Source organism: Salvelinus sp. IW2-2015, linkage group LG18 (assembly GCF_002910315.2).
Source record: "Salvelinus sp. IW2-2015 linkage group LG18, ASM291031v2, whole genome shotgun sequence".
In the NCBI taxonomy this organism is placed as follows: domain Eukaryota; kingdom Metazoa; phylum Chordata; class Actinopteri; order Salmoniformes; family Salmonidae; genus Salvelinus; species Salvelinus sp. IW2-2015.
Window position 1 is genome coordinate 65,426,402 of NC_036858.1, and position 22,615 is coordinate 65,449,016.

The following is a 22,615-nucleotide window of genomic DNA, read 5'->3' on the forward strand; positions in this document are numbered from 1 at the left end:
TTTGTCCTTAAGCCATTTTGCCACCAACTTTGGAAGTATGCTTGGGGTCATTGTCCATTTGGAAGAGCCATTTGCAACCAAGCTTTAACTTCCTGACTGATGCTTGAGATGTTGCTTCAATATATCCACATAATTTTCCTCCTCATGATGCCATCTATTTTGTGAAGCGCACCAGTCCCTCCTGTAGCAAAGCACCCCACAACATGATGCTGCCCCCCATGCTTCACGGTTGGGATGGTGTTCTTCTGCTTGCAAGCCTCACCTTTTTTTCTCCAAATGGTCATTATGGCCAAACAGTTATTTTTGTTCGTCAGACAAGAGGACATTTCTCCAAAAAGTACAATGTTTGTCCCCATGTGCAGTTGCAAACCATAGTCTGGCTTTGTTATGGTGGTTTTGGAGCAGTGGCTTATTCCTTGCTGTGCGGCCTTTCAGGTTATGTCGAAATAGGACTCGTTTTACTGTGGATATTAGAGGTCGACCGATTATGATTTTTCAACGCCGTACGATTATGGAGGACAAAAAAAGCCGATACGATTAATCGGCCGATTTATTGATTTTTTTTATATACACTGCTCAAAAAATAAAGGGAACACTTAAACAACACAATGTAACTCCAAGTCAATCACACTTCTATGAAATCAAACTGTCCACCTTAGGGAAGCAACACTGATTGACAATAAATTTCACATGCTGTTGTGCAAATGGAATAGACAAAATGTGGAATTATAGGCAATTAGCAAGACACCCCAATAAGGAGTGGTTCTGCAGGTGGTGACCACAGACCACTTCTCAGTTCCTATGCTTCCTGGCTGATGTTTGGTCACTTTTGAATGCTGGCGGTGCTTTCACTCTAGTGGTAGCATGAGACGGAGTCTACAACCCACACAAGTGGCTCAGGTAGTGCAGCTCATCCAGGATGGCACATCAATGCGAGCTGTGGCTAGAAGGTTTGCTGTGTCTGTCAGCGTAGTGTCCAGCGCATGGAGGCGCTACCAGGAGACAGGCCAGTACATCAGGAGAACGTGGAGGAGGCCGTAGGAGGGCAACAACCCAGCAGCAGGACCGTACTCTCGCTTTGTGCAAGGAGGAGCACTGCCAGAGCCCTGCAAAATGACCTCCAGCAGGCCACAAATGTGCATGTGTCTGCTCAAACGGTCAGAAACAGACTCCATGAGGTGGTATGAGGGCCCCGACGTCCACAGGTGGGGGTTTGTGTTTAAGTGTTTCCTTTATTTTTTTGAGCAGTGTATATATATATCATACACAACACACATTTTGTAATAATGACAATTGCAAAATACTGAATGAACACTTTTATTTTAATTTAATAATAACACATAAAATACACGCACACAGCTCTGAAGTGACAATGATACTGAAGAGTCTGCTTAGGTGACAAATACTCTCAACTGTTTGAATAAAAATTGAGTTTAGTTACCTGTGATGAATGTTGAAAACAAAAACTTTAATTTCTATTATGCAGGAATCCTATTTTAATAAATGGGCATGGTAGAATTGAACAACACAAGTGCGCGAGTCATAATTCCCATGACACCCTCTTAGCAAATCTGAAAAGCGGTTCCGTCATTTATTCCATAGGAATATTTTACATTCACTTAAAATAAGGTCTGTGTTTCGTGTAGGGTTACACCACTGTGCCAATTTTTAACTGTGTAGATATCCATAGGACAAGGTAACTCTGATCAATATTGGCTAAATATAAGCGAAGATAAAAAAAAATTGTAGAGTGGATTTTATGAAAATTGTTGACAAACGTTACCTTATCCTAGTGAATTACAGCGGTATCAAAACGTCGAGGCGGTTTACAGCCTGACGAAACACAGACCTTTATTTGAAGTAGATCAAGACATTCTCTATGGAAGACATGAACGGTAAAATAACGAAAGAACCCTTTCAAGTTCAGCCGCAAGTTATTACAGGAATTATAACGCGTCGACTATTTCTTCTCTCAACCATATACCTTTGACTAATCCGGAAACTAACACCTCGAAAACAAACCGTTTATTCCGTCCGTATTTTATCTAACGGGTGGCATCCATGAGTCTAAATATTCCTGTTACATTGCACAACCTTCAATGTTGTCATAATTACGTAAAATTCCGGCAAATTAGTTCGCAAAGAGCCATGCGTCCCAAACTGATTGCATATACCTGACTCTGCGTGCAATGAACGCAAGAGAAATGACACAATTTCACCTGGTTAATATTGCCTGCTAACCTGGATTTCTTTTAGCTAAATATGCAGGTTTTAAAATATATTACTTGTGTATTGATTTTAAGAAAGGCATTGATGTTTATGGTTAAGTACACATTGAGCAATGACAGTCATTGATTGATTGTTTTTTATAAGATAAGTTTAATGCTAGCTAGCAAACTTAGCTTCTGCATTCGCTAACAGGCAGGCTCCTCGTGGAGTGCAATGTTAATGAGGTGTTAGAAGCATGGACTAGTTAACTGTAAGGTTGCAACTGATTGGATCCCCCGAGCTGACAAGGTAAAATCTGTCGTTCTGCCCCTGAACGAGGCAGAACATTCCTAGCCGTCATTAAAAATAGAATGTGTTCTTAAATCTGACTTGCCTAGTTAAATAAAGATTAAATAGGTTGTAAAAAAAAAACCGGCAATTCGGCGCCCAAAATAACCGATTTCCGATTGTTTATGAAAACTTGAATCGGCCATTCCCATTAATCGGTCGACCTCTAGTAGATGTAGATACTTTCGTACCTGTTTCCTCCAGCATCTTCACAAGGTCCTTTGCTGTTGTTCTGGGATTGATTTGCACTTTCGGCACAAAGTCGTCATCTCTAAGGAGACAGACGCGTCTCCTTCCTGAGCGGTATGATGGCTGCGTGGTCCCATGGTTGTTTATACTTGCGTACTATTGTTTGTACAGATGAACGTGGTACCTTCAGGCGTTTGGAAATTGATCCCATAGATGAACCAGATTTTGTGGGTTTAACAATTTTTTTTCTGATGTCTTAGCTGATTTCTTTTATTTTCCCATGATGTCAAGCAAGATGCCTGAGTTTGAAGGTAGGCCTTGAAATACATCCTTGCAGAGTACCAGGTACACCTCCAATTGACTCAAATGATGTCAATTAGCCTACCAGAAGCTTCTAAAGCTATGACATAATTTTCTGGAATTTTTCAAGCTATTTAAAGGCACAGTCAACTTAGTGTRTGTAAACTTCTGACCCACTGGAATTGTGATACAGTGAATTATAAGTGAAATAATCTGTCTGTAMACAATTGTTGGAAAAATGACTTGTCATGCACAAAGTAGATGTCCTAACCGACTTGCCAAACTATAGTTTGTTTACAATACATTTTTGGAGTGGTTGAAAACCGAGTTTTAATGACTCGAGTGTATGTAAAAAACTTAAGTGTATGTAAACTTCCGACTTCAACTGTACATACATACATACATTATCTCGACTAACCTCATCACTGACCAACATCTCTCTCTCTCTCTATAGTTGGTGTTGTGGGTTGGGTTAGGCATCTTGCTGGTCAGCACCTTCACCACGGTGTCAATCTCAGCCAGTGACTCCACCCTCAAGCATGCCCCTCCTCCCCCTGCAGCTGACAAGAGAGCYGTCTTGGGAATCCATCCTGACATGGCTGATTTACTGAACGGTATGGACCATATTACAATGTTCCTTCCTTGAGTCAGCTATTCTATTCAGTTCTAAGTCTGAGATGCTCTGAACTCCAAAGATCACATTTTGATGTCAGTGTTGGTGAGAGTAGAGAGACCAAGAGCCAAAAGGTCAAAGCAATCTTAAAACAAAGAAAGATGGAACCGCAGATAAATGGGTGTCACGAGAATTTTTATCCCAATGTTCTAACTGAACTATTTTATAACTTTGACCAATTCCCAGAGGTTTGTAAGGCCCTGGTTAATGAAGAATTAGACTAAGTCCCCTGTCTGCAATAGATCAATCCTTTATTCAGAGAGTACTCTGAAAATCATACAATGCACATAGCCTTTTATACCTCACACACACACACACACACACACACACACACACACACACACACACACACACACATGAACTCACATCAGTAGAAACTCCACCTCTCTTTAGGTGGGCTGTATTTTTCCAAAGTTCACATACATTGTTTATCACCCTTCTGCAACATGTTTCATCGTTATCACAAGTCGACAGTTCAGTTGTCCTTGAATGTCTACCCAGCTCATATTGCAAAATAGTAACACAATGGCCTAGTCACACACATTGTTGAATTATGCTTCTAGCACATTATTATAGCCTTATAATTCTAATACATTTCACACAGTTATACAGTTTCAGGGTGGAATACTTTATTCATTACTTTAAACATATAAATTCCTTTATCAATGGGGGAATATATTGAATGTTTGACTGACAGACAGCTAGACAGACGGGGTAGAGGATAAGAGGAGCATCTTTGACATTGATGGAGCCAGAGTGATGCTCTTCAAACTCCAGTGGTTTCTCATCTCGCTCTCTCCTCTCCCCTCTCTCCCCCTCTCCTACTTCCTTTTCTCTTTCCTCTTCCCTCTCCCCTTCTCATTTTCCCCCTCTCCTGGGCAGCTGAAATGCCTGCTATCTCTTTCCTGTAACGGGATAAGATGGAGGGAGACGATTCAGAGGTACAGACAGAGGAAATGAGGGGAGAGATGAGTGAGACAGGAGGGCCGGGGTTTGGGGAGGTTAGGGGTTTGGGTAAGAGAAGGGGGTCATAAAAATGAGAGAGAGTTACACACATCGGAGCAAGGACAGTTCACACAGCCTCATCCTTCCTTCCGTTCTCCTCTTTCCATCTCTTTCTACCTCTATCACTGTCTTTCTTTTTTTATCTCTCTCGCTCTGACTGATACAGTGGTCCACTTCCTTCCACACCTGTTTCCTGTTTATTGCAGATTAATGATAACGGAAGCATGGGTCCCTGTCTCTTCCTACCTTCTGTCTCTCCCCTCCATCTCTGGCTCTCTCCTAGGCCCTTACTCTCTCCCTAGCTCTCATGTCTGTCTCTCTCTGTCTCTCTCCCTAGCTCTCTGTCTCTCTCCCCTAGTCTCTCTTGTCTCTCTCCCTAGCTCTCTGTCTCCTCCCTAGCTCTCTGTCTTCTGTCCTCTCTAGCGCCCTGTCTCTCTCCCTAGCTCTCTTGTCTCTCTCCTAGCTCTCTGTCTCTCTCCCTAGCGCCCTGTCTCTCTCCTAGCGCCCTTGTCTCTCTCCTAGCGCCCTGTCTCTCTCCCTAGCGCCCTGTCTCCTCCTAGCGCCCTGTCTCTCTCCCTAGCGCCTGCTCTCTCCCTAGCTCTCCCTAGCTCTCCTTTGCTCTCCCTAGCTCCCTTCTCTCTCTCCCAGCTCCTGTCTCTCTCCCCAGCTCTCTCTCCCCAGCTATCTGTCTCTCTCACTAGCTCTCTGTCTCTCTCCTCCAGCTCTCTGTCTCTCTCCCTAGCTCTCTGTCTCTCTCCCTAGCTCTCTGTCTCTCTCCCAGCTCTCTGTCCTCCCTAGCTTCTGTCCCTCTCCCTTGCTCTCCCTGCTCTCCCTAGCTCTCCTTTGCTCTCCCTAGCTCTCCCTAGCTCTCCCTAGCTTTCTGTCTCTCTCCCTAGCTCTCTGTCTCTCTCCCTAGCTCTCTGTCTCTCTCCTAGCTCTCTGTCTCTCTCCCTAGCTCTCTGTCTCTCTCCTAGCTCGCTTGTTCTCTCCCTAGCTCGCTGTCTCTTCTCCCTAGCTCGCTTGTCTCTCTCCCTAGCTCGCTGTTCTCTCCCTAGCTCGCTGTCTCTCTCCCTACTCGCTTGTCCTCTCCCACCGCTGTCTCTCTCCCTAGCTCGCTGTCTCTCTCCCTAGCTCGCTGCTCTTCCTCTCCCTAGCCTCTGTCTCTCTCCACTAGCTTCTCTTCTCTCTCCTAGCTCCGTCTCTCTCCCTAGCTCTCTGTCTCTCTCACTAGCTATCGTCTCTCTCTCCCTAGCTCTCTGTCTCTCTCCCTAGCTCTCTCTGTCTCTACTCCCTAGCCTCTCTGTCTCTCTCCCTAGCTCTCTGTCCCTCTCCCCTAGCTCTCCCTACCTCCCTAGCTCTCCCTAGCTCTCTGTCTGCTCTCTGTCTCTCTCCCTAGCTCTCTGTCTGTCTCTCTGTCTCTCTCCCTAGCCTCTGTCTGCTCTCTCTCCCTAGCCTCTCGTCTGTCTCTCTGTCTGTCTCTCTCCCTAGCTCTCTGTCTGTCTCTCTCTGTCTCTTCCCTAGCTCTCTGTCTCTTTTGTCTCTCCCCTAGCTCTGTCTGTCTCTTTCCCTAGCTCCTATGTCTCTCTCCATAGTCTCTCCTGCTCTTCTGTCTCTCTCCCTAGCTCTCTGTCTGTCTCGCTCGCTCTCTGTCTGTCTCGCTCGCTCTCTGTCTGTCTCGCTCGCTCTCTGTTCTGTCCTCGCTCGCTCTCTGTCGGTCTCGCTCGCTCTCTGTCTGTCTCCTCGCTCTCTGTCTGTCTCGCTCGCTGCTCTTCTGTCTCGCTCGCTCTCTGTCTGTCTCGCTCCTCTCTGTCTGTCCGCTCGCTCTCTGTCTGTCTCGCTCGCTCTCTGTCTGTCTCGCTCGCTCTCTGTCTGTCTCGCTCGCTCTCTGTCTGTCTCGCTCGCTTCTGTCTGTCCGCTCCTCTCTGTCTGTCTCGCTCGCTCTCTGTCTCGGCTCGCTCGCTCGCTCTCTGTCTCGGCTCGCTCGCTCTCTGTCTCGCTCGCTCTCTGTCTGTCTCGCTCGCTCTCTGCTCTCGCTCTCTGTCTCGCTCGCTCTCTGTCTCGCTCGCTCTCTGTCTGCGCTCGCTCTCTGGTCTCGCTCTCTGCCTCTGTCTCTCTCTGCCGCTCTCTGTCTCGTCTCGCTCTCTGTCTGTCCGCTCTCTTCTGTCTCGCTCTCTGTCTGTCTGTCTCGCTCTCTGTCGCTGTCTGTCTTCTCTGTCCCCGTCTCATTCTCTTAGGCTGTATTGTAGGTCCGTATTAGTGTTGCATCTCTTCATAGCTTAGATTTCTGCTGCCATCTAGTGGCTCTTACACATACAAATAAATTGTTCCTTCCCAGCAGTAGAGAAGCCGGTGGTAGCGAAACAGCCTGAGGTGAAGCCTGTGTTGGTGGAGAGGCCTAAGGCCCCTGTTGCTTTAGAGCCAGTCCGTCCAGTAGAGAGACAGCAGGAACAGGCTGAGCCCCCCCAGATCAAAGGACCTGAACAAGGAGTTCCAGACAGGAAGGAGGAGGAGGAAGTGCAGCTAGACCGCCCTGATGCAGGTACAGAACCAGGGGGAACCTGTTAGAACCAGGAGGAACCTGTTAGAACCAGGGGGAACCTGTTAGAACCAGGGGGAATGCTATAGAACCAGGAGGAACCCTATTGAACCAGGGTGAACCCTATAGAACCAGGGTGAACCCTATAGAACCAGAGGGAATCCACTAGACTAGAACATAGAAGGAAAGCAATAATCTATAAGTAATGGTTTGTTTGTCAGAATACTATTTACAGCAACACCTGAAACTCCATGTGTTATAGCTGTGTGCATTCCCCCTCCTCCAGGTGTGGCGGTACCTGACGGGGAGGCCCATCGGCACGAGCCGCCCATCCCCCATGATGAGGTCCAGATAGAGAAGAGGAAGAATGACGCAGAGCTGGAGGAGGAGAACCAACCTGCAGCAGGAGGAGAAGAGTCTGAGGGTCAGGGAGTGGCGGACCAGGAAGAGGTGAAGAATAAAGAGGGAGGAGAGGAGGAAGATAAACTTCCTTTGTTGGTGAAAAAGGAGGAAGTGGGAGGAGCCGAGGTGCAGTCCAATGAGGTGCTGGAGAAGCCTGACCCGGGGGTGGTGGAAAAACAGGAAGTCCCACTCCTAAAGCAAGTGGAGAAACTTGCCCCAGTGAAAGAGGTGCTTGTTGGGAAGGATGTGGTGGCTGAGCAGGCGCTGGTTCTTGCGGCCAAAGCCCCAGAGGCTGCTGGGAAACGTGAGTATGACTGGTCTTTATCCAGAACATTCAATCATCTCAGATGCTGTCAGTGATTTGATTGGCTGTAGATATGTTGGACACCTGGCCTTTGACCATGTGGTTTAGGTGAGCCAGCGGCCCCAGTTGCTGAAGCAGTGGTTCCCGTGGCAGCAGAGGGGGCTGCTGTTCCAGAAGTAAAGGAGAGAGGAGCGGAGGACAAGATGGATGGTAAGTGGAGTGGAAATTGCACTAAGGATAAGCAAGATTATAGAAAAACAAATAAAGAGTAGGATTGAAGTACAGAACAAGCACCAGGGTTAACAGTTCACAGACCATGGCAGGCAGACAGACCAGGGCAGACAGACCAGGGCAGACAGACCAGGGCAGATTCACTCAGGATACTCCACATCAGGTTTTTGGTTTTTCTCCGCTAACTCTTGTCTCCTTTCTTTTCCTGTATACCGGCTCCTGTCACAGTGATAAAAAAGCTGGTTGCAGGTATGAACTCATCCCTCGCCTTCTGTCGCTCTCTCTACTTGTTATGGAAGGTTTGGGTTTCGCTTCCTTTTAGGTGGTTGTAGAATTTAACGGCTCTTTTCTGAATTTTGTTAGTTAGCTGGTATCGGCCTAATTYTGCTCTGCATGTATTTTGTGTTTTACATTGTACACAGAGGATATTTTTGCAAATTTCTGCATTGAGTCTAAAATTGGTGTTTGTTCCATTTTGTGAATTCTTGATTGGTGAGCGATCCCAGACCTCACAACCATAAMGGGCAATGGGYTCTATRACTGATTGAAGTATTTTTAGCCAGGTCCTAATTGGTWTGTCRAATTTTATGTTCCTTTTGATGGCGTAGAAGACTCTTCTTGCCTTGTCTCTCAGATCGTTCACAGCTTTGTGGAAGTTACCTGTGGCGCTGATGTTTAGGCCGAGGTATATATCGTTTTTTGTGTGGTCTAGGGCAGGTATTCCCAAACTGGKGTATGCAATGCCGTCGGGGGTACGCCAAATAAAAATGTGATTCACATTCAAAATGGGGCTATACATTTGGGCGAGGTTGTTTTTCTCGCCTGAGTAGCCTCGTTTCACTGCCAAAAATAAAATTAAACCATCTAGTGTTCACCGAAATAACAACACAATGTCAAATACAGGTAGCCTGTCAAATAATTAACATCCAATCACATCAACCGTTACTCCCTCGCGGGAATTCCATTAATGGTCCGTATGTAGCCAAATGTAGTTGCTGCTCATTCCGTTTGCTCGACAATTGATAAATGTGTCCATAGAGACACATATCAGCTTTACTGGTAGTACTGCTACTACCAGCAGTACTTCACCTGCACCTGTCGACGACACAAGTTGTTCTGCTTCCACGAGCACATCCAATGCTAGCATCAGTAATTCTACATTTGTTGTTAGCCCAGCTAGCATGGACACTGAGGGTTGTGAATCTGATGCAGCCAAAGAGCTATTGCTCCCTTACCCGGGAAAGCACCAAACAACACAGGGACGTTGGACCATCAAAGAGGCGCAAATATGATGAGATCTACATTGATTTGGGGTTCACTTATATTGGGAGTAGTGCCTTTCCTCAGCCACAGTGTGTTATATGTGCAAAGTACTATCTCACAACTCGATGAAACTTTCACTGTTGTGCAGACATTTAGAAACAAAACATGCTAATTTGAAAAATAAGCCACGAGAGTTTTTTGAGCAAGAATTAAGATGACTTTCGAGGAGTAAGACGTGTAAAAGCAACAGACATCATCAATAAGAAGGGGCTAGAAGTGTCTTATATGGTGAGCTACCGAGTGGCTGAGAGAGGCAAGCCCCATACTATTGTGGAGGACTTAATTCTTCCTGCTGCCGTGGATATGGCTGCGACAATGCTGGGGGATAAGGCCCCAAAAAACTATACAGACAATGCCTTCATCAAACACCACTGTTTCACGACGCATCAGTGACATGGCAGGAGATGTTTTGAAACAATTACTGCTTAGCATACAAGCCAGTGAAATTCTATGATGGCGCAAAAGCCATGACAGGGAGACATAGTAGAGTGGTAACACGCGTGCAAGCAGTTGCTCCCGATGCCACTTGGGTACACTGCAGCATCCACCGAGAGGCTCTTGCTGCCAAAGGAATGCCAGACAGTTTGAAAGACGTTTTGGACACTACAGTGAAAATGGTTAACTTTGTTAACGCAAGACCCCTGAACTCTCATGTATTTTCTGCACTATGCAATGATATGGGCAACGACCATGTAACGCTTTTACAGCAAATAGAAATGTGCTGGTTATCAAGGGGCAAATTATTGACTTTTTTTATTTTTATTGAGAGACCAGCTTAAAGTTTTATTTACTGACCATAATTTTTACTTTTCTGACTGCTTGCATGATGAGTTTCTCACATGACTGAGTGGGTTTTTTCTCGCATGAATGATCTGAAACAAGGATTAAAGGGACTCTTCGCAACTATAATCAATGTGCGGGACAACATTGAGGCTATGATTAAGAAGTTGGAGCTCTTTTCTGTCTGCATTAACAAGGACAACACACAGGTCTTTCCATCATTGTATGATTTTTTGTGTGCAAATGAACTCAAGTTTACGGACAATGTCACATATGTGATGGAGCGAACCACCTGAGTGAGTTGGTTGCGTAATTACGCAGGTACTTTCCCAAAACGGATGACACCAACAACTAGATTTGTTAGCCCTTTCATGCCCTGCCTCCAGGCCACTTACTGATATCTGAACAAGAGAGCCTCATCAAAATTGCAACAAGCGGTTTTGTGAGAACTGATTTTAATCAGAAGCCACTGCCAGATTTCTGGATTGGGCTGCACTCAGAGTATCCTGCCTTGGCAAATCGCTCTGTTAAGGCACTGATGCCCTTTGCAACCATGTACCTACAGTTGAAGTCGGAAGTTTACATACACTTAAGTTGGAGTCATTAAAACTAGGTTTTCAACCACTCCACAAATGTCTTGTTAACAAACTATAGTTTTGGCAAGTAGGTTAGGACATCTACTTTGTGCATGGCACAAGTACTTTTCTCAACAATTGTTTACTGACAGATTATTTCACATATAATTCACTGTATCACAATTCCAGTGGGTCAAAAGTTTACATACACTAGACTGTGCCTTTAAACAGCTTGGAAAATTCCAGAAAATGATGTCATGGCTTTAGAAGCTTCTATTAAGCTAATTGACATCATTTGAGTCAATTGGAGGTATACCTGTAGATGTATTTCAAGGCCTACCTTCAAACTCAGTGCATCTTTGCTTGACATCATGGGAAAATCAAAAGAAATCAGCAAAGGCCTCAGAAAAAAAATTGTAGACCTCTACAAGTTTGGTTCATCCTTGGGAGCAATTTCCAAACGCCTGAAGGTACCACGTTCATCTGTACAAACAATAGTACGCAAGTATAAACACCAAGGGACCACGCAGCCGTCATACCGCTCAGGAAGGAGACGCGTCTGTCTCCTAGAGATGAACGTACAAATCAATCCCAGAACAACAGCAAAGGACCTTGTGAAGATGCTGGAGGAAACAGGTACAAAAGTATCTATATCCACAGTAAACGAGTAGTATATCGACATAAACTGAAAGGCCGCTCAGCAAGGAAGAAGCCACTGCTCCAAACCCACCATAAAAAAGCCAGACTACGGTTTGCAACTGCACATGATGACAAAGATCGTACTTTTTGGAGAAATGTCCTTTGGTCTGATTAAACAAAAGTAGAACTGTTTGGCCATAATGACGTCATTATGTTTGGAGGAAAAAGGGGGAGGCTTGCAAGCCGAAGAACACCATCCCAACCGTGAAGCACGGGGGTGGCAGCGTCATGTTGTGAGGGTGCTTTGCTGCAGGAGGGACTGGTGCGCTTCACAAAATGGATGGCATCATGAGGGAGGAAAATTGTGAATATATTGAAGCAACATCTCAAGACAATCAGGAAGTTAAAGCTTGGTCGCAAATGGGTCTTCCAAATGGACAATGACCCCAAGCATACTTCCAAAGTTGTGGCAAAATGGCTTAAGGACAACAAAGTCAAGGTATTGGAGTGGCCATCACAAAGCCCTGACCTCAATCCCATAGAAAATGTGTGTGCAGAACTGAAAAGCGTGTGCGGACAAGGAGGCCTACAAACCTGACTCAGTTACACCAGCTCTGTCAGGAGGAATGGGCCAAAATTCACCCAACTTATTGTGGTACGCTTGTGGAAGGCTACCCGAAACGTTTGACCCAAGTTAAACAATTTAAAGGCAATGCTACCATACTAATTGAGTTAGTATGCTACCATGCTACCATACAAAAAAGCCGATACCTATTAATTGGCCAATATGTATATAAAAATTGTTAGCTTTTATTTATATATATATATAATTTATTTAATAAATAATGAAACATGTTCAATTTTGTTTAAATAATACAAAAACAAATTGTTGGAGAACAAAGTAAAAGTGCAATATGTGCAAGTGCAATATGTGCCATGTAAAAAAGGTTTAAGTTCCTTGCTCAGAACATGAGAACATATGAAAGCTGGTGGTTCCTTTTAACATGAGTCTTCAATATTCCCAGGTAAGAAGTTTTAGGTTGTAGTTATTATAGGACTATTTCTCTCTATACCATTTGTATTTCATATACCTTTGACAATTGGATGTTCTAATAGGTACTTTAGTATTGCCAGCCTAATCTCGGGAGTTGATAGGCTTGAAGTCATAAACAGCGCAATGCTTGAAGCACAGCGAAGAGCTGCTGGCAAATGCAGGAAAGTGCTGTTTGAATGAATGCTTACGAGCCTGCTGCTGCCTACCACCGCTCAGTCAGACTGCTCTATCAAATCATAGACTTACTTATAATAACACACAGAAATACGAGCCTTAGGTCATTAATATGGTCAAATCCGGAAACTGTCATTTCAAAAACAAAACGTTTATTCTTTCAGTGAAATATGGAACCGTTCCGTATTTTATCTAACGGGTGGCATCCCTAAGTCTAAATATTGCTGTTACATTGCACAACCTTCAATGTTATGTCATAATTATGTAAAACTCTGGCAAATTAATTACGGTCTTTGTTAGTAAGAAATGGTCTTCACACAGTTCGCAACGAGTCAGGCGGCCCAAACTGCTGCATATACCCTGACTCTGCTTGCACAGAACGCAAGAGAAGTGACACAATTTCCCTAGTTAAAAGAAATTCATGTTAGCAGGCAATATTAACTAAATATGCAGGTTTAAAAATGTATACTTGTGTATTGATTTTAAGAAAGGCATTGATGTTTAGGTACACATTGGTGCAACGACAGTGCTTTTTTTCGTGAATGCGCTTGTTAAATCACCCGTTTGGCGAAGTAGGCTGTGATTCAATGATAAATTAACAGGCACCGCATCGATATGCAACGCAGGACAAGCTAGTTAACTACACATGGTTGATGATATTACTAGTTTAACTAGTGATTATGTTAAGATTGATTTTTTATAAGAWACGTTTAATGCTAGCTAGCACCTTACCTTGGCTCCTTGCTGCACTCGCATAACAGGTAGTCAGCCTGCCACGCAGTCTCCTCGTGGAGTGCAATGTAATCGGCCATGATCGGTGTCCCCCCCAAAAAATTATGCCGATTACCGATTGTTATGAAAACTTGAAATCGGCCCTAATTAATCGGTCGACCTCTAATCACTAGCATGAAAACTAAATACAGGCACAGACTGTGTGGAAAATGATATAAGACTGAGACTCTCTCCAATACAACCCAACATTGCAGAGTTATGTGCATCCTTTCAAGCACATCCTTCTCATTAACCTGTGGTGAGTTATTCACAATTTTTGATGAACAATTTAAGGTTTTATATGTAAGCTTGCTCAATAAAGAGCAAAATTATTGATTATTATTATTTGTGCCCTGGTCCTATAAGAGCTCTCTGTCACTTCTCACGAGCTGGTTTGTGACAACAACTCAGTCATCCTTATGTTTAATAAACCGCCACAGGAAAGGAAGACAAAGCGTTACCTCTGCTGCAGAGGATAAATTCATTAGAGTTAACTGCACCTCAGATTACAGCCCAAATAAACATMATCTGTTCAGAGGAGACTGCGTGAATCAGGCCTTCATGGTCAAATTGCTGCAAAGAAACTACTACTAACGGACACCAATAAGAAGAAGAGACTTGCTTGGGACAAGAAACACGAACAATGGACATGAGACCGGTGGAAATCTGTCCTTTGATCTGATTCAACATCCATGTCTTTGAGACGTAGAGTAGGTGATTGGATGATCTCCACATGTGTGGTTCCCACCGTGAAGCATGGAGGAGGTGTGATGGTTTGGGGGTGCTTTGCTTGTGACACTGTCTGATTTATTTAGAATTCAAGGCACACTTTTAAGCATGGCTACCACAGCATTCTGCAGCGATATGTCATCCCATCTGGTTTGTGCTTAGTGGGACTATAATTCGTTTTTCAACAAGACAATACATCTCATACATCTCCAGGCTGTGTAAGGGCTATTTGACCAAGAAGGAGAGTGATGGAGTGCTGCATCAGATGACCTGGCCTCCACAATCACCCGATTTCAACCCAAATTGAGATGATTTGGGATGAGTTGGACTGCAGAGTGAAGAAAAAGCAGCCAACAAGTACTCAGCATATGTGGGAACTCCTTCAAGACTATTGGAAAASCATTCCTCATGAAGCTGGTTGAGAGAATGCCAAGTGTGTGCAAAGCTGTCATCATGGAAACTTTGAAGAATCTCAAATATAAAATATATTTTGATTTGTTTAACATGTTTTTAGTTACTATATGATTCCATGTGTTATTTCATAGTTTTGATGTCTTCACTATTATTCTACAATGTATAAAATAGTCCAAATAAAGAAAAACCCTTGATGAGTAGGTGTGTCAACTTTTGTCTGGTACTGTACATCCCTGTCTCACCCCACGGCCCTGTGGAAAGAWTTTTTTTTTGCCCATTTTAAGCGCACACTGTTGTATTTTTCTCCCTCAACACCGCTTTCCATCAATTTGTATAGCAGACCCTCATGCCAAATTGAGTCAAGCTTTTTTTAAATCAAGAAAGCATGAGAAGGCTTTGCCTTCGTTTTGGTTTGTTTGTTAATTAGGGTGTGCAGGGTGAATACGTGGTCTGTTGTACGGTAATTTGGTAAAAAAGCCTATTTGACCATTTCTCAGTACTTTGTTTTCACTGAGGAAATGTACAAGTCTGCTGTTAATGATGATGCAGTGGATTTTCCCAAGTTTGCTGTTGACGCATATCCCACTGTAGTTATTGGGGTCAAATTTGTCTCCACTTTCATGGATTGGGGTCATATGTCCTTGGTTCCAAATATTGCGGAAGTTGCAAGAGCTGAGGATGATGTTAAAGCGTTTAAGTATAGCCAATTAGAATTTGTAGTTTGTATATTTTATCATTTCATTGAGGATACCATCAATACCACAGGCCTTTTTGGGTTGGAGGGTTTGTATTTTGTCCTGTAGTTCAATAAATGTAATTGGAGAATCTGGTTGTCTTTAATAGTTGATTCTAAGATTTGTATTATAATGTATATGTTTTTGCTGTTTGTTCTTTGTTATAGAGCCAAAAAGATTGGAGTAGTGGTTTATCCATACATCTCTGTTTTGGATAGATAACTCATGTTTGTTTAGTGTGTTCAAGTGTTTCTCTCTCTCTCTCTATCTGTATTCACATCGTCACTCACCTTTCTAATTCTGTGTCCCCCTAACCCAAATGGCCATAACCCTCAAGTTCTAAACCACCTCACCCCCTCTCACACAGTACCCCCCCACCAAACTGTTGTTGTTTGTAGCAACCACACCCAACATTAATTTGACTGAGTTATCCCTCCTCCAGCCCCCAACCCTTAAACACATCCCTATACTGTTTGTCTGGATAAATCGAATACCCTTTTTCCCTCCAATGTAGATACCCAATACCTCCAAATATATGATTTATGAATGGTATATTCAACCCAACCCACTTGTAATTGACTCCCCCTGTGTGTGTTTGGTGTGTTCTAACCCTGTCTCCCCCCATGTAGAGGGTCAGTTGGACCATGCTGCTCTGCTGCAGGTTATAAAGGAGCAGCAGGAGCAGCAGAAGAGGCTGTTGGACCAGCAGGAGAAACTACTGGCTGTCATAAAGGAACAGCACCAGGAGATGCACCCCAAAAAGACAGGTACAGACTCACAGCRTGTGCACACTCATACGTGTTCTGTCTTTATATTGTGATGTGTATCTAAGTGTTGAGTAATTGAACTGTTTGGTTATTCAAAGGGAAAGTAAGTAACGATATTTGTATTACGATAGATCAAGCTCCAGAGGCCGATGCAGAGAAGGGGGTCCAGGAGGAGGGGGGAGCATCCAAACCCAAAGACCCAGCTCAAGGTGGTCCTGCCCTGGCCTCAGACACCATGGAGCCTGGGGAGCCCGCTGGAGCTCCACAGGCCGGAGGGGCCGAGCCTCACAATGAGGTCCTCCCTGTGGAGAAGAGTGCAGAAGAGCAGGTCTTCAAAGTGGTTGCCTCTGTTATCGCCAAGGAAAAAGTCCTTCAGGAGGTCCCTAAACGGCCTGTTTTGGCTGAGGCAGCAATCGTGGCAGGGGCAGAGGTGGAGGCCCCTAAGGAGAGGGACCTTGGGGCTATGGGAGTACCGCTGGGTCAGAAGGTGTCAGAGGGGATGAAGGTAGAACCAGCCCAGCCGCCACCTGCCAAAGCTGAGGACGGGGTAGTTAAAGGAGGGGTGGAGGTAGTGGACAAGGCGAAGGAGAGGATGGAGAAAGAGACTGGAAGAAGTGAGGATTGATAGAGCGGTGCAGAGGAGGGTGGAGGAGGAACGGTTGGATAGGGAGAGGAGAGAGAAACTGTCGAGAGAGCAGGAGATAGAAAAATCCAGAGTAGAGAAAGAGGGAATAGAGAATGAGAGGTTGGAAAAGGAGCGAGCAGAGAGGGAGAGTGCGGAGCGAGAGAGGATCCAGTGGGAGAAGACGGAGAGAGAGGTGATGGAGAGAGCGGAGAAGGAGAAAAAGGTCCAGGCGCAGAAGGAGAAATTGGCACAGCTGGAGAGTGCCATCAAGGCCCGGGGGGAGCAGGCTCTGGCTGCAGCTGGGCCAGGATCTGTCAAACCAGGATTAGGAGAAGAACTAGGGGCTGTGAAGAAGAGTGGACGGGACCTGAAGGAGAGGGCGACCGTCCAGTCAGACTCCAGCGATGTTGTTGAAGAGAAGACCCACAAAGGCCAGGACCAGGGGGTCCAGGAGAAGGCCAGGGACCAAGGAGACATGGACCTGAGAAGGAGGAGAGCCCTGGGGGTAGAGGGGGTAGGAGAGGCTTGGGGTTCCAGGAGGGGTGTGCCGGGGCTGGAGTCCTTCTTGGACATGGGGGGTGGGATCTCCATGCAGCCCTAGAGGGACCGCTACTGGGGGTAGCACTGGTACACACACGCCAGATAAAACAGACCTCTGAGCTTGAGAGAGACGAGTAACTGGGAGTGGGTAACGGTATACACACACATGAATACGGTATAACATACACTCACGGACAGTTGGGTTGGACTGTGCAAATCCCTGTATTCACACAAACACACTCGCAATACAGTTGGTTAGAATGTGCACACCTTATTCTCTCCCTCACACACACACACACACACACATGTACAGTGGGTCGTTATACACGCATTCATACTATCCACAACACACACTCTTTCTCTCCCACACACAGTCATGTACCATGGATCACACTGCCTTACCACCTGTCTTCATAATACCTGACCAGTACAGGAGGATTATGAGTGTGTGAGGTGCATTGATTGTTATAGGGAACATTCTGGCTGCGTTTACACAGGCGACCCAATCCTGAGCTTTTTATCAATTATTGGCAAAAGATCTGATTGGTCAAAATACCATTTATTGGCTGAAGATAGATCAGCATTGGGCTGCCTGTGTAAACAGCCAGTGTGTCTTCATTTGACCCTAGTCTGTGTTCTTCTACCAAATAGGAATGCTTTTTTTAGCATGCTCCTTCCATGATTCCAGAAGACATTGCAGATATAGTGATGATCAAATATATTGTAGACTATTCTATAAAAATATGCTGTATTATGCTGCCATAAATCTATTTGTATGTAAATATTAACTTATTTTAGTTTTTTTATTAAGAAGCTCAATGCTATACTGTAATGTACGTTAAGCTATGCAATACCACATGCCAAGTTTCCTTTTGTCCTGTGTGTTTGAGAGAGCAATGCACCACCTATCCGGCTATCCAATGGCTGCATTTGAGTCACTTTAAATCCCTTGATACTTCTAGGTGATGTGGAGTTTTCGTTTTGGCTCTGTAGAGATTACTTGATTTTGTTACTGTAGTGCTTTTGTTAAGCCCTTTGAAATGTATGTTAGTTATTGTGAGCTGTAAATAGTGTATACCTTATTTTCTGAACGTAGCTAAATGTTCTCTTGCTGCTTTTTTTTACATAATATTTTTGGAAAACATTCATAGTACATTTAATTAAGGATAAATCGGTTAGCTTCCTTGCTTACATTTTCCTCTGGATTTTAAACCAGACTTCCATTTTGATGAGTACATACTGATACTGTAGCCGTATTTCTACACTGACTGGTCAAAACATTAAGAACACCTTCCTAATATTGACTTGCAACAACCCCCCTGTGGTCCTCAGAACAGCCTCGATTTATCGGCGCATGGACTCTACAAGCTGTCAAAAGCGCTCCACAGGGATGCTTCCCACAGTTGTGTCAAGTTGGCTGGATGTCCTTTGGGGGGTGGGCCATTCTTGATACACACAGGAAACTGTTGAGTGTCAAAAACCCAGCAGAGTAGGAGTTCTTGACACACTTTAACCGGTGTGCCTGGCACCTACTACCATACCCCATTCAAAGGCACTTTAATCTTTTGTCTTGCCCATTCACTCTCTGAATGGCACACACACAATCCTTGTCTCAAGGCTTAAAAATCCTTCTTTAAACTGTCTCCTCCCCTTCACTGATTGAATTGGATTTAACAAGTGACATCAATAAGGGATCATAGSTTTCACCTGGTCAGTTTGTCATGGAAAGAGCAGGTGTCAATGTTTTGTACACTCAGTGTAATGTACAATTCCCAAACGTTTTACCCACAAAGGAGTTCTGAATCCATAACTCTGGTTCTACATTCCATGTTCTGGTTCTACTCTCTCTCCACCAGTGCCTTTCATACATGTGATGTTTTCCATGACTTAAAAGTAATGTGGTTATTTTGTTTAGTCATATCCTGTGTGTGGGTGCCACTGCTTTGTGCCTTTTATTGTAACTTGCAGTGAAATGAATGGGTCAAAGTGAGTAACTGTATAGAGATCAGAATTGTTCCTATGAAGTGGCTTCTCTAGCAGTGACAGAATGTAGGCAAAATACTGGAATACTTGTAGAGGTGGTTTATTTATGCGATTGAATTGTCATCTCTCTGTTCTTGTAGCATTTGAAACAGTGGCTTTGACTTCTACAATGGTGCACTGTGCTGTGGCTACTATAAGGACAGTGAATGAAATGGACTCCACAGAGAGAGGACATCAATAGTGGCTTCATAACTGCTCATGACTTCTTTAGAATAAGTTTTTTTCTGTAAAGCTTTCAACTCATTGTATTTTTTGAAAATGTGCAAAATATTCAGTTGTCAACTATATAGACTTATTTTCCTACTGTATTATTGACTGTTTGTTTATTCCATGTCAAACTGCTTTGCTTTATCTTGGCCAGGTCRCAATTGTAAATGAGAACTTGTTCTCAACTTGCCTACCTGGTAAAATAAACTGCTTGTTAAAATGTGTGTGTACATGAACAAAAGCGACCCCATACACACATGTATTTACATAACAATATTCCATTTAGCAGACGCTTTTATCCAAATCAACTTAGTCATCCGTGCTGTGCACACATTTTACGTATCAGTGACCCCAGGACACAAATCCACAATCCTGCCATTGCAAGCGCCATGCTCTACCAACTGAGCCATAAAGGACATATTATAAAGACACAGTCCTACAAGTCTCCGGTAGTGGGCTACATGTTAGTACATAGTCACACAGTATGACATTGAAGCATTATTGAAAAGAGTGTTGTCCAAACGCTGTCTTGGCATTACCCCTGGAGCCAATTTTAAACAGGTGAGACTAGACAAGAAGTCTTCCAGCACATTACTGATACAGTACTACATGATGTTCATGGAACATGGAGGGACATTGGATCCATTGCCTGGTTATGTTGAAGATGCAACATGGGGGGACATTGGGTCCATTGCCTGGTTATGTTGAAGATGCAACATATTGGGTCCATTGCCTGATTATGTTTAAGATACAACATGGGGGGGACATTGGGTCCATTGCCTGGGTATGGAGGGGGGGGGGCATTGGGTCCATTGCCTGGTTATGTTGAAGATAACAACATGGGGGGGACATTGGGTCCATTGCCTGGTTATGTTGGGCAGAATGGACACTACTTCACTCCCTTCTTGGCCTGCAAGACAATTTGATGATAAAGTAAATTGATACATCAAAAACAGACAATTTGATCAAATGTACAATGAAACCCCTGTAATATGCCACTTACTGCTGTAACAAAGCACGCCTTCAGAGCATCAAACTAACACACAGGTCCTTTCTCAGCTCCTGTCTGCCTGTGGTGGAAGCAGTCACACACTTCCCATAAACTGCAGCCTGGGGAGAACAAGATATTCAGAAGTATTTTGATAAGATTTTAGAGGATGACTGCACTGGTTAGAATAGATAAATCTATGGTCCAAGTCATTTCTAGTCGACACTCAGTTTCCACTTGATTATTCCCTAAGAGTCCCCATAGCAACATCGGAGGCCACTGACACCATGCATAACAATTGAAGCCAAATTCCTTGGCAGGCAATTCCTGTTCTTCCGAGTTCTCCCACTGACATACAGTACATCACCAAAAGTATGTGGACATCCTTTCAAATTAGTGGATTCGGCTATTTCAGCCACACCCGTTGCTGACAGGTGTAATCGAGCACACAGCCATGCAGTCTCCATAGACAAAAATTGGCAGTAGAATGGCCCGTACTGAAGAGCTCAGTGACTTTCAACGTGGCACCGTCGTAGGATGCCACCTTTCCAACAAGTCAGTTCGTCAAATTTCTGCCCTGCTAGAACTGCCCCAGTCAACTGTAAGTGCTATTATTGTGAAGTGGCAATGTCTAGGAGCAACAACAGCTCAACCGCGAAGTGGTAGACCACACAAGCTTAAAAAAAGAAAAGGAGCGCCGCACACTAGGAGCCCAGATGCAATAATTGAATAACCTAATATCCAACGTTTTGGCCACACAAGCTCACAGAACGGGACCGCTGTCCTCGGTTGCAACACTCACTACCGAGTTCAAAACTGCCTCTGGAAGCAACGTCAACACAATAACTGTTCGTCGGGAGCTTCATGAAATGGGTTTCCATAGCTGAGCAGCCGCACACAAGCCTAAGATCACCATGCACAATGCCAAGCGTCGGCTGGAGTGGTGTAATGCTCGCCACAATTGGAAACGCGCTCTCTGGAGTGATGAATCACGCTTCACCATCTGGCAGTCCGACTGATGAATCTGGGTTTGGCGGATGCAAGGAGAACGCTACTTGCTTGAAGGCATATTGTGGAGGAATAATGGTCTGGAACTGTTTATCGTGGTTTGGGCTAGGCTCCTTAGTCCCAGTGAAGGGAAATCTTAACACTACAGTATACAAATGACATTCTAGATGAAGCTGTTCTTCCAACTTTGTGACAACAGTTAGGGGAAGGCCCTTTCCTGTTTCAGCATGACAATGCCCCCGTGCACAAAGCGAGGTCCATACAGAAATGGTTTGTTGAGATCGGTGTGGAAGAACTTGACTGACCTGCACAGAGCCCTGACCTCAACCCTATTGAACACCTTTGGGATGAATTGAAATGCTGACTGCGAGCCAGAACTAATCGCCCAACATCAGTGCCCGACCTCACTAATGCTCATGGCTGACTGGAAGCAAGTCCCTGCAACAATGTTTCAACATCTAGTGGAAAGCCTTCCCAGAAGAGTGGAGGTTGTTGTAGCAGCAAAGGGGAGGGGGACCAACTCCATATTATGTCCATGATTTTGGAATGAGATGTTCGACGAGCAGGTGTCTACATACTTTTGGTCATGTAGTGTATGATGACCACTGAGGTATAGATGCTTTTGGATTATGAATGGCTACAGTGCCCATATTTGCTAGGTAGCTAGCAAGTAGCTACATACGCACCCCACCAGTACACTGGGCAAACAGCTCTGGAAACCATCTCATCCTCTCTCGACTGCGAGTCCACACGTTTGATCAATAGGTGGACACTTGATCAATAGTCTTTGACGATGGAAAAAAAACTACGAATACAATCAATTGAATAACGATCTAATGCCTCTGCATAAGCTCTTGTACAATATTAACTAAGTATCATAGAAATAGATGGCACTCGTAGGAAAATATCACTCAAACCATTTGATGACATAGTCCATGGACAGCGCCATGTTGTTGACCCTGAATCAGGAAATTACATACATGCAATCTACGAACGTGATTTGTTAGGGCAATATGGATTATGGACTTTTTGATTTGCCAATGGTTAC

The 22,615-nt window shown here is 44.4% G+C and overlaps 1 protein-coding gene and 1 long non-coding RNA gene across 2 annotated transcripts in view; one reads left to right on the forward strand and one right to left on the reverse strand.

The window, feature by feature from the left end:
• Positions 1-18,629, forward strand: part of LOC111978055 (putative sodium-coupled neutral amino acid transporter 10) — a 58,774-nt gene extending 40,145 nt beyond the window's left edge. Inside the window, 9 exon segments of the mRNA XM_070448653.1 lie at positions 3,500-3,659; positions 7,059-7,262; positions 7,546-7,965; positions 8,074-8,175; positions 8,425-8,445; positions 16,019-16,156; positions 16,288-16,756; positions 16,758-17,343; positions 17,346-18,629. Of these exon segments, the coding sequence (XP_070304754.1) occupies positions 3,500-3,659; positions 7,059-7,262; positions 7,546-7,965; positions 8,074-8,175; positions 8,425-8,445; positions 16,019-16,156; positions 16,288-16,756; positions 16,758-17,343; positions 17,346-17,459 (2,214 nt within the window). The 3' untranslated portion in view covers positions 17,460-18,629.
• A 759-nt stretch (positions 18,630-19,388) lies between these two features.
• LOC111978303 (uncharacterized) lies at positions 19,389-22,561 on the reverse strand. Its single transcript, XR_002879137.2, has 3 exons — positions 22,254-22,561; positions 20,575-20,681; positions 19,389-20,481 (listed from the first exon to the last, which is right to left on the reverse strand). It is a non-coding gene; the product is annotated as an uncharacterized lncRNA (long non-coding RNA).
• Positions 22,562-22,615: the final 54 nt, after the last annotated feature.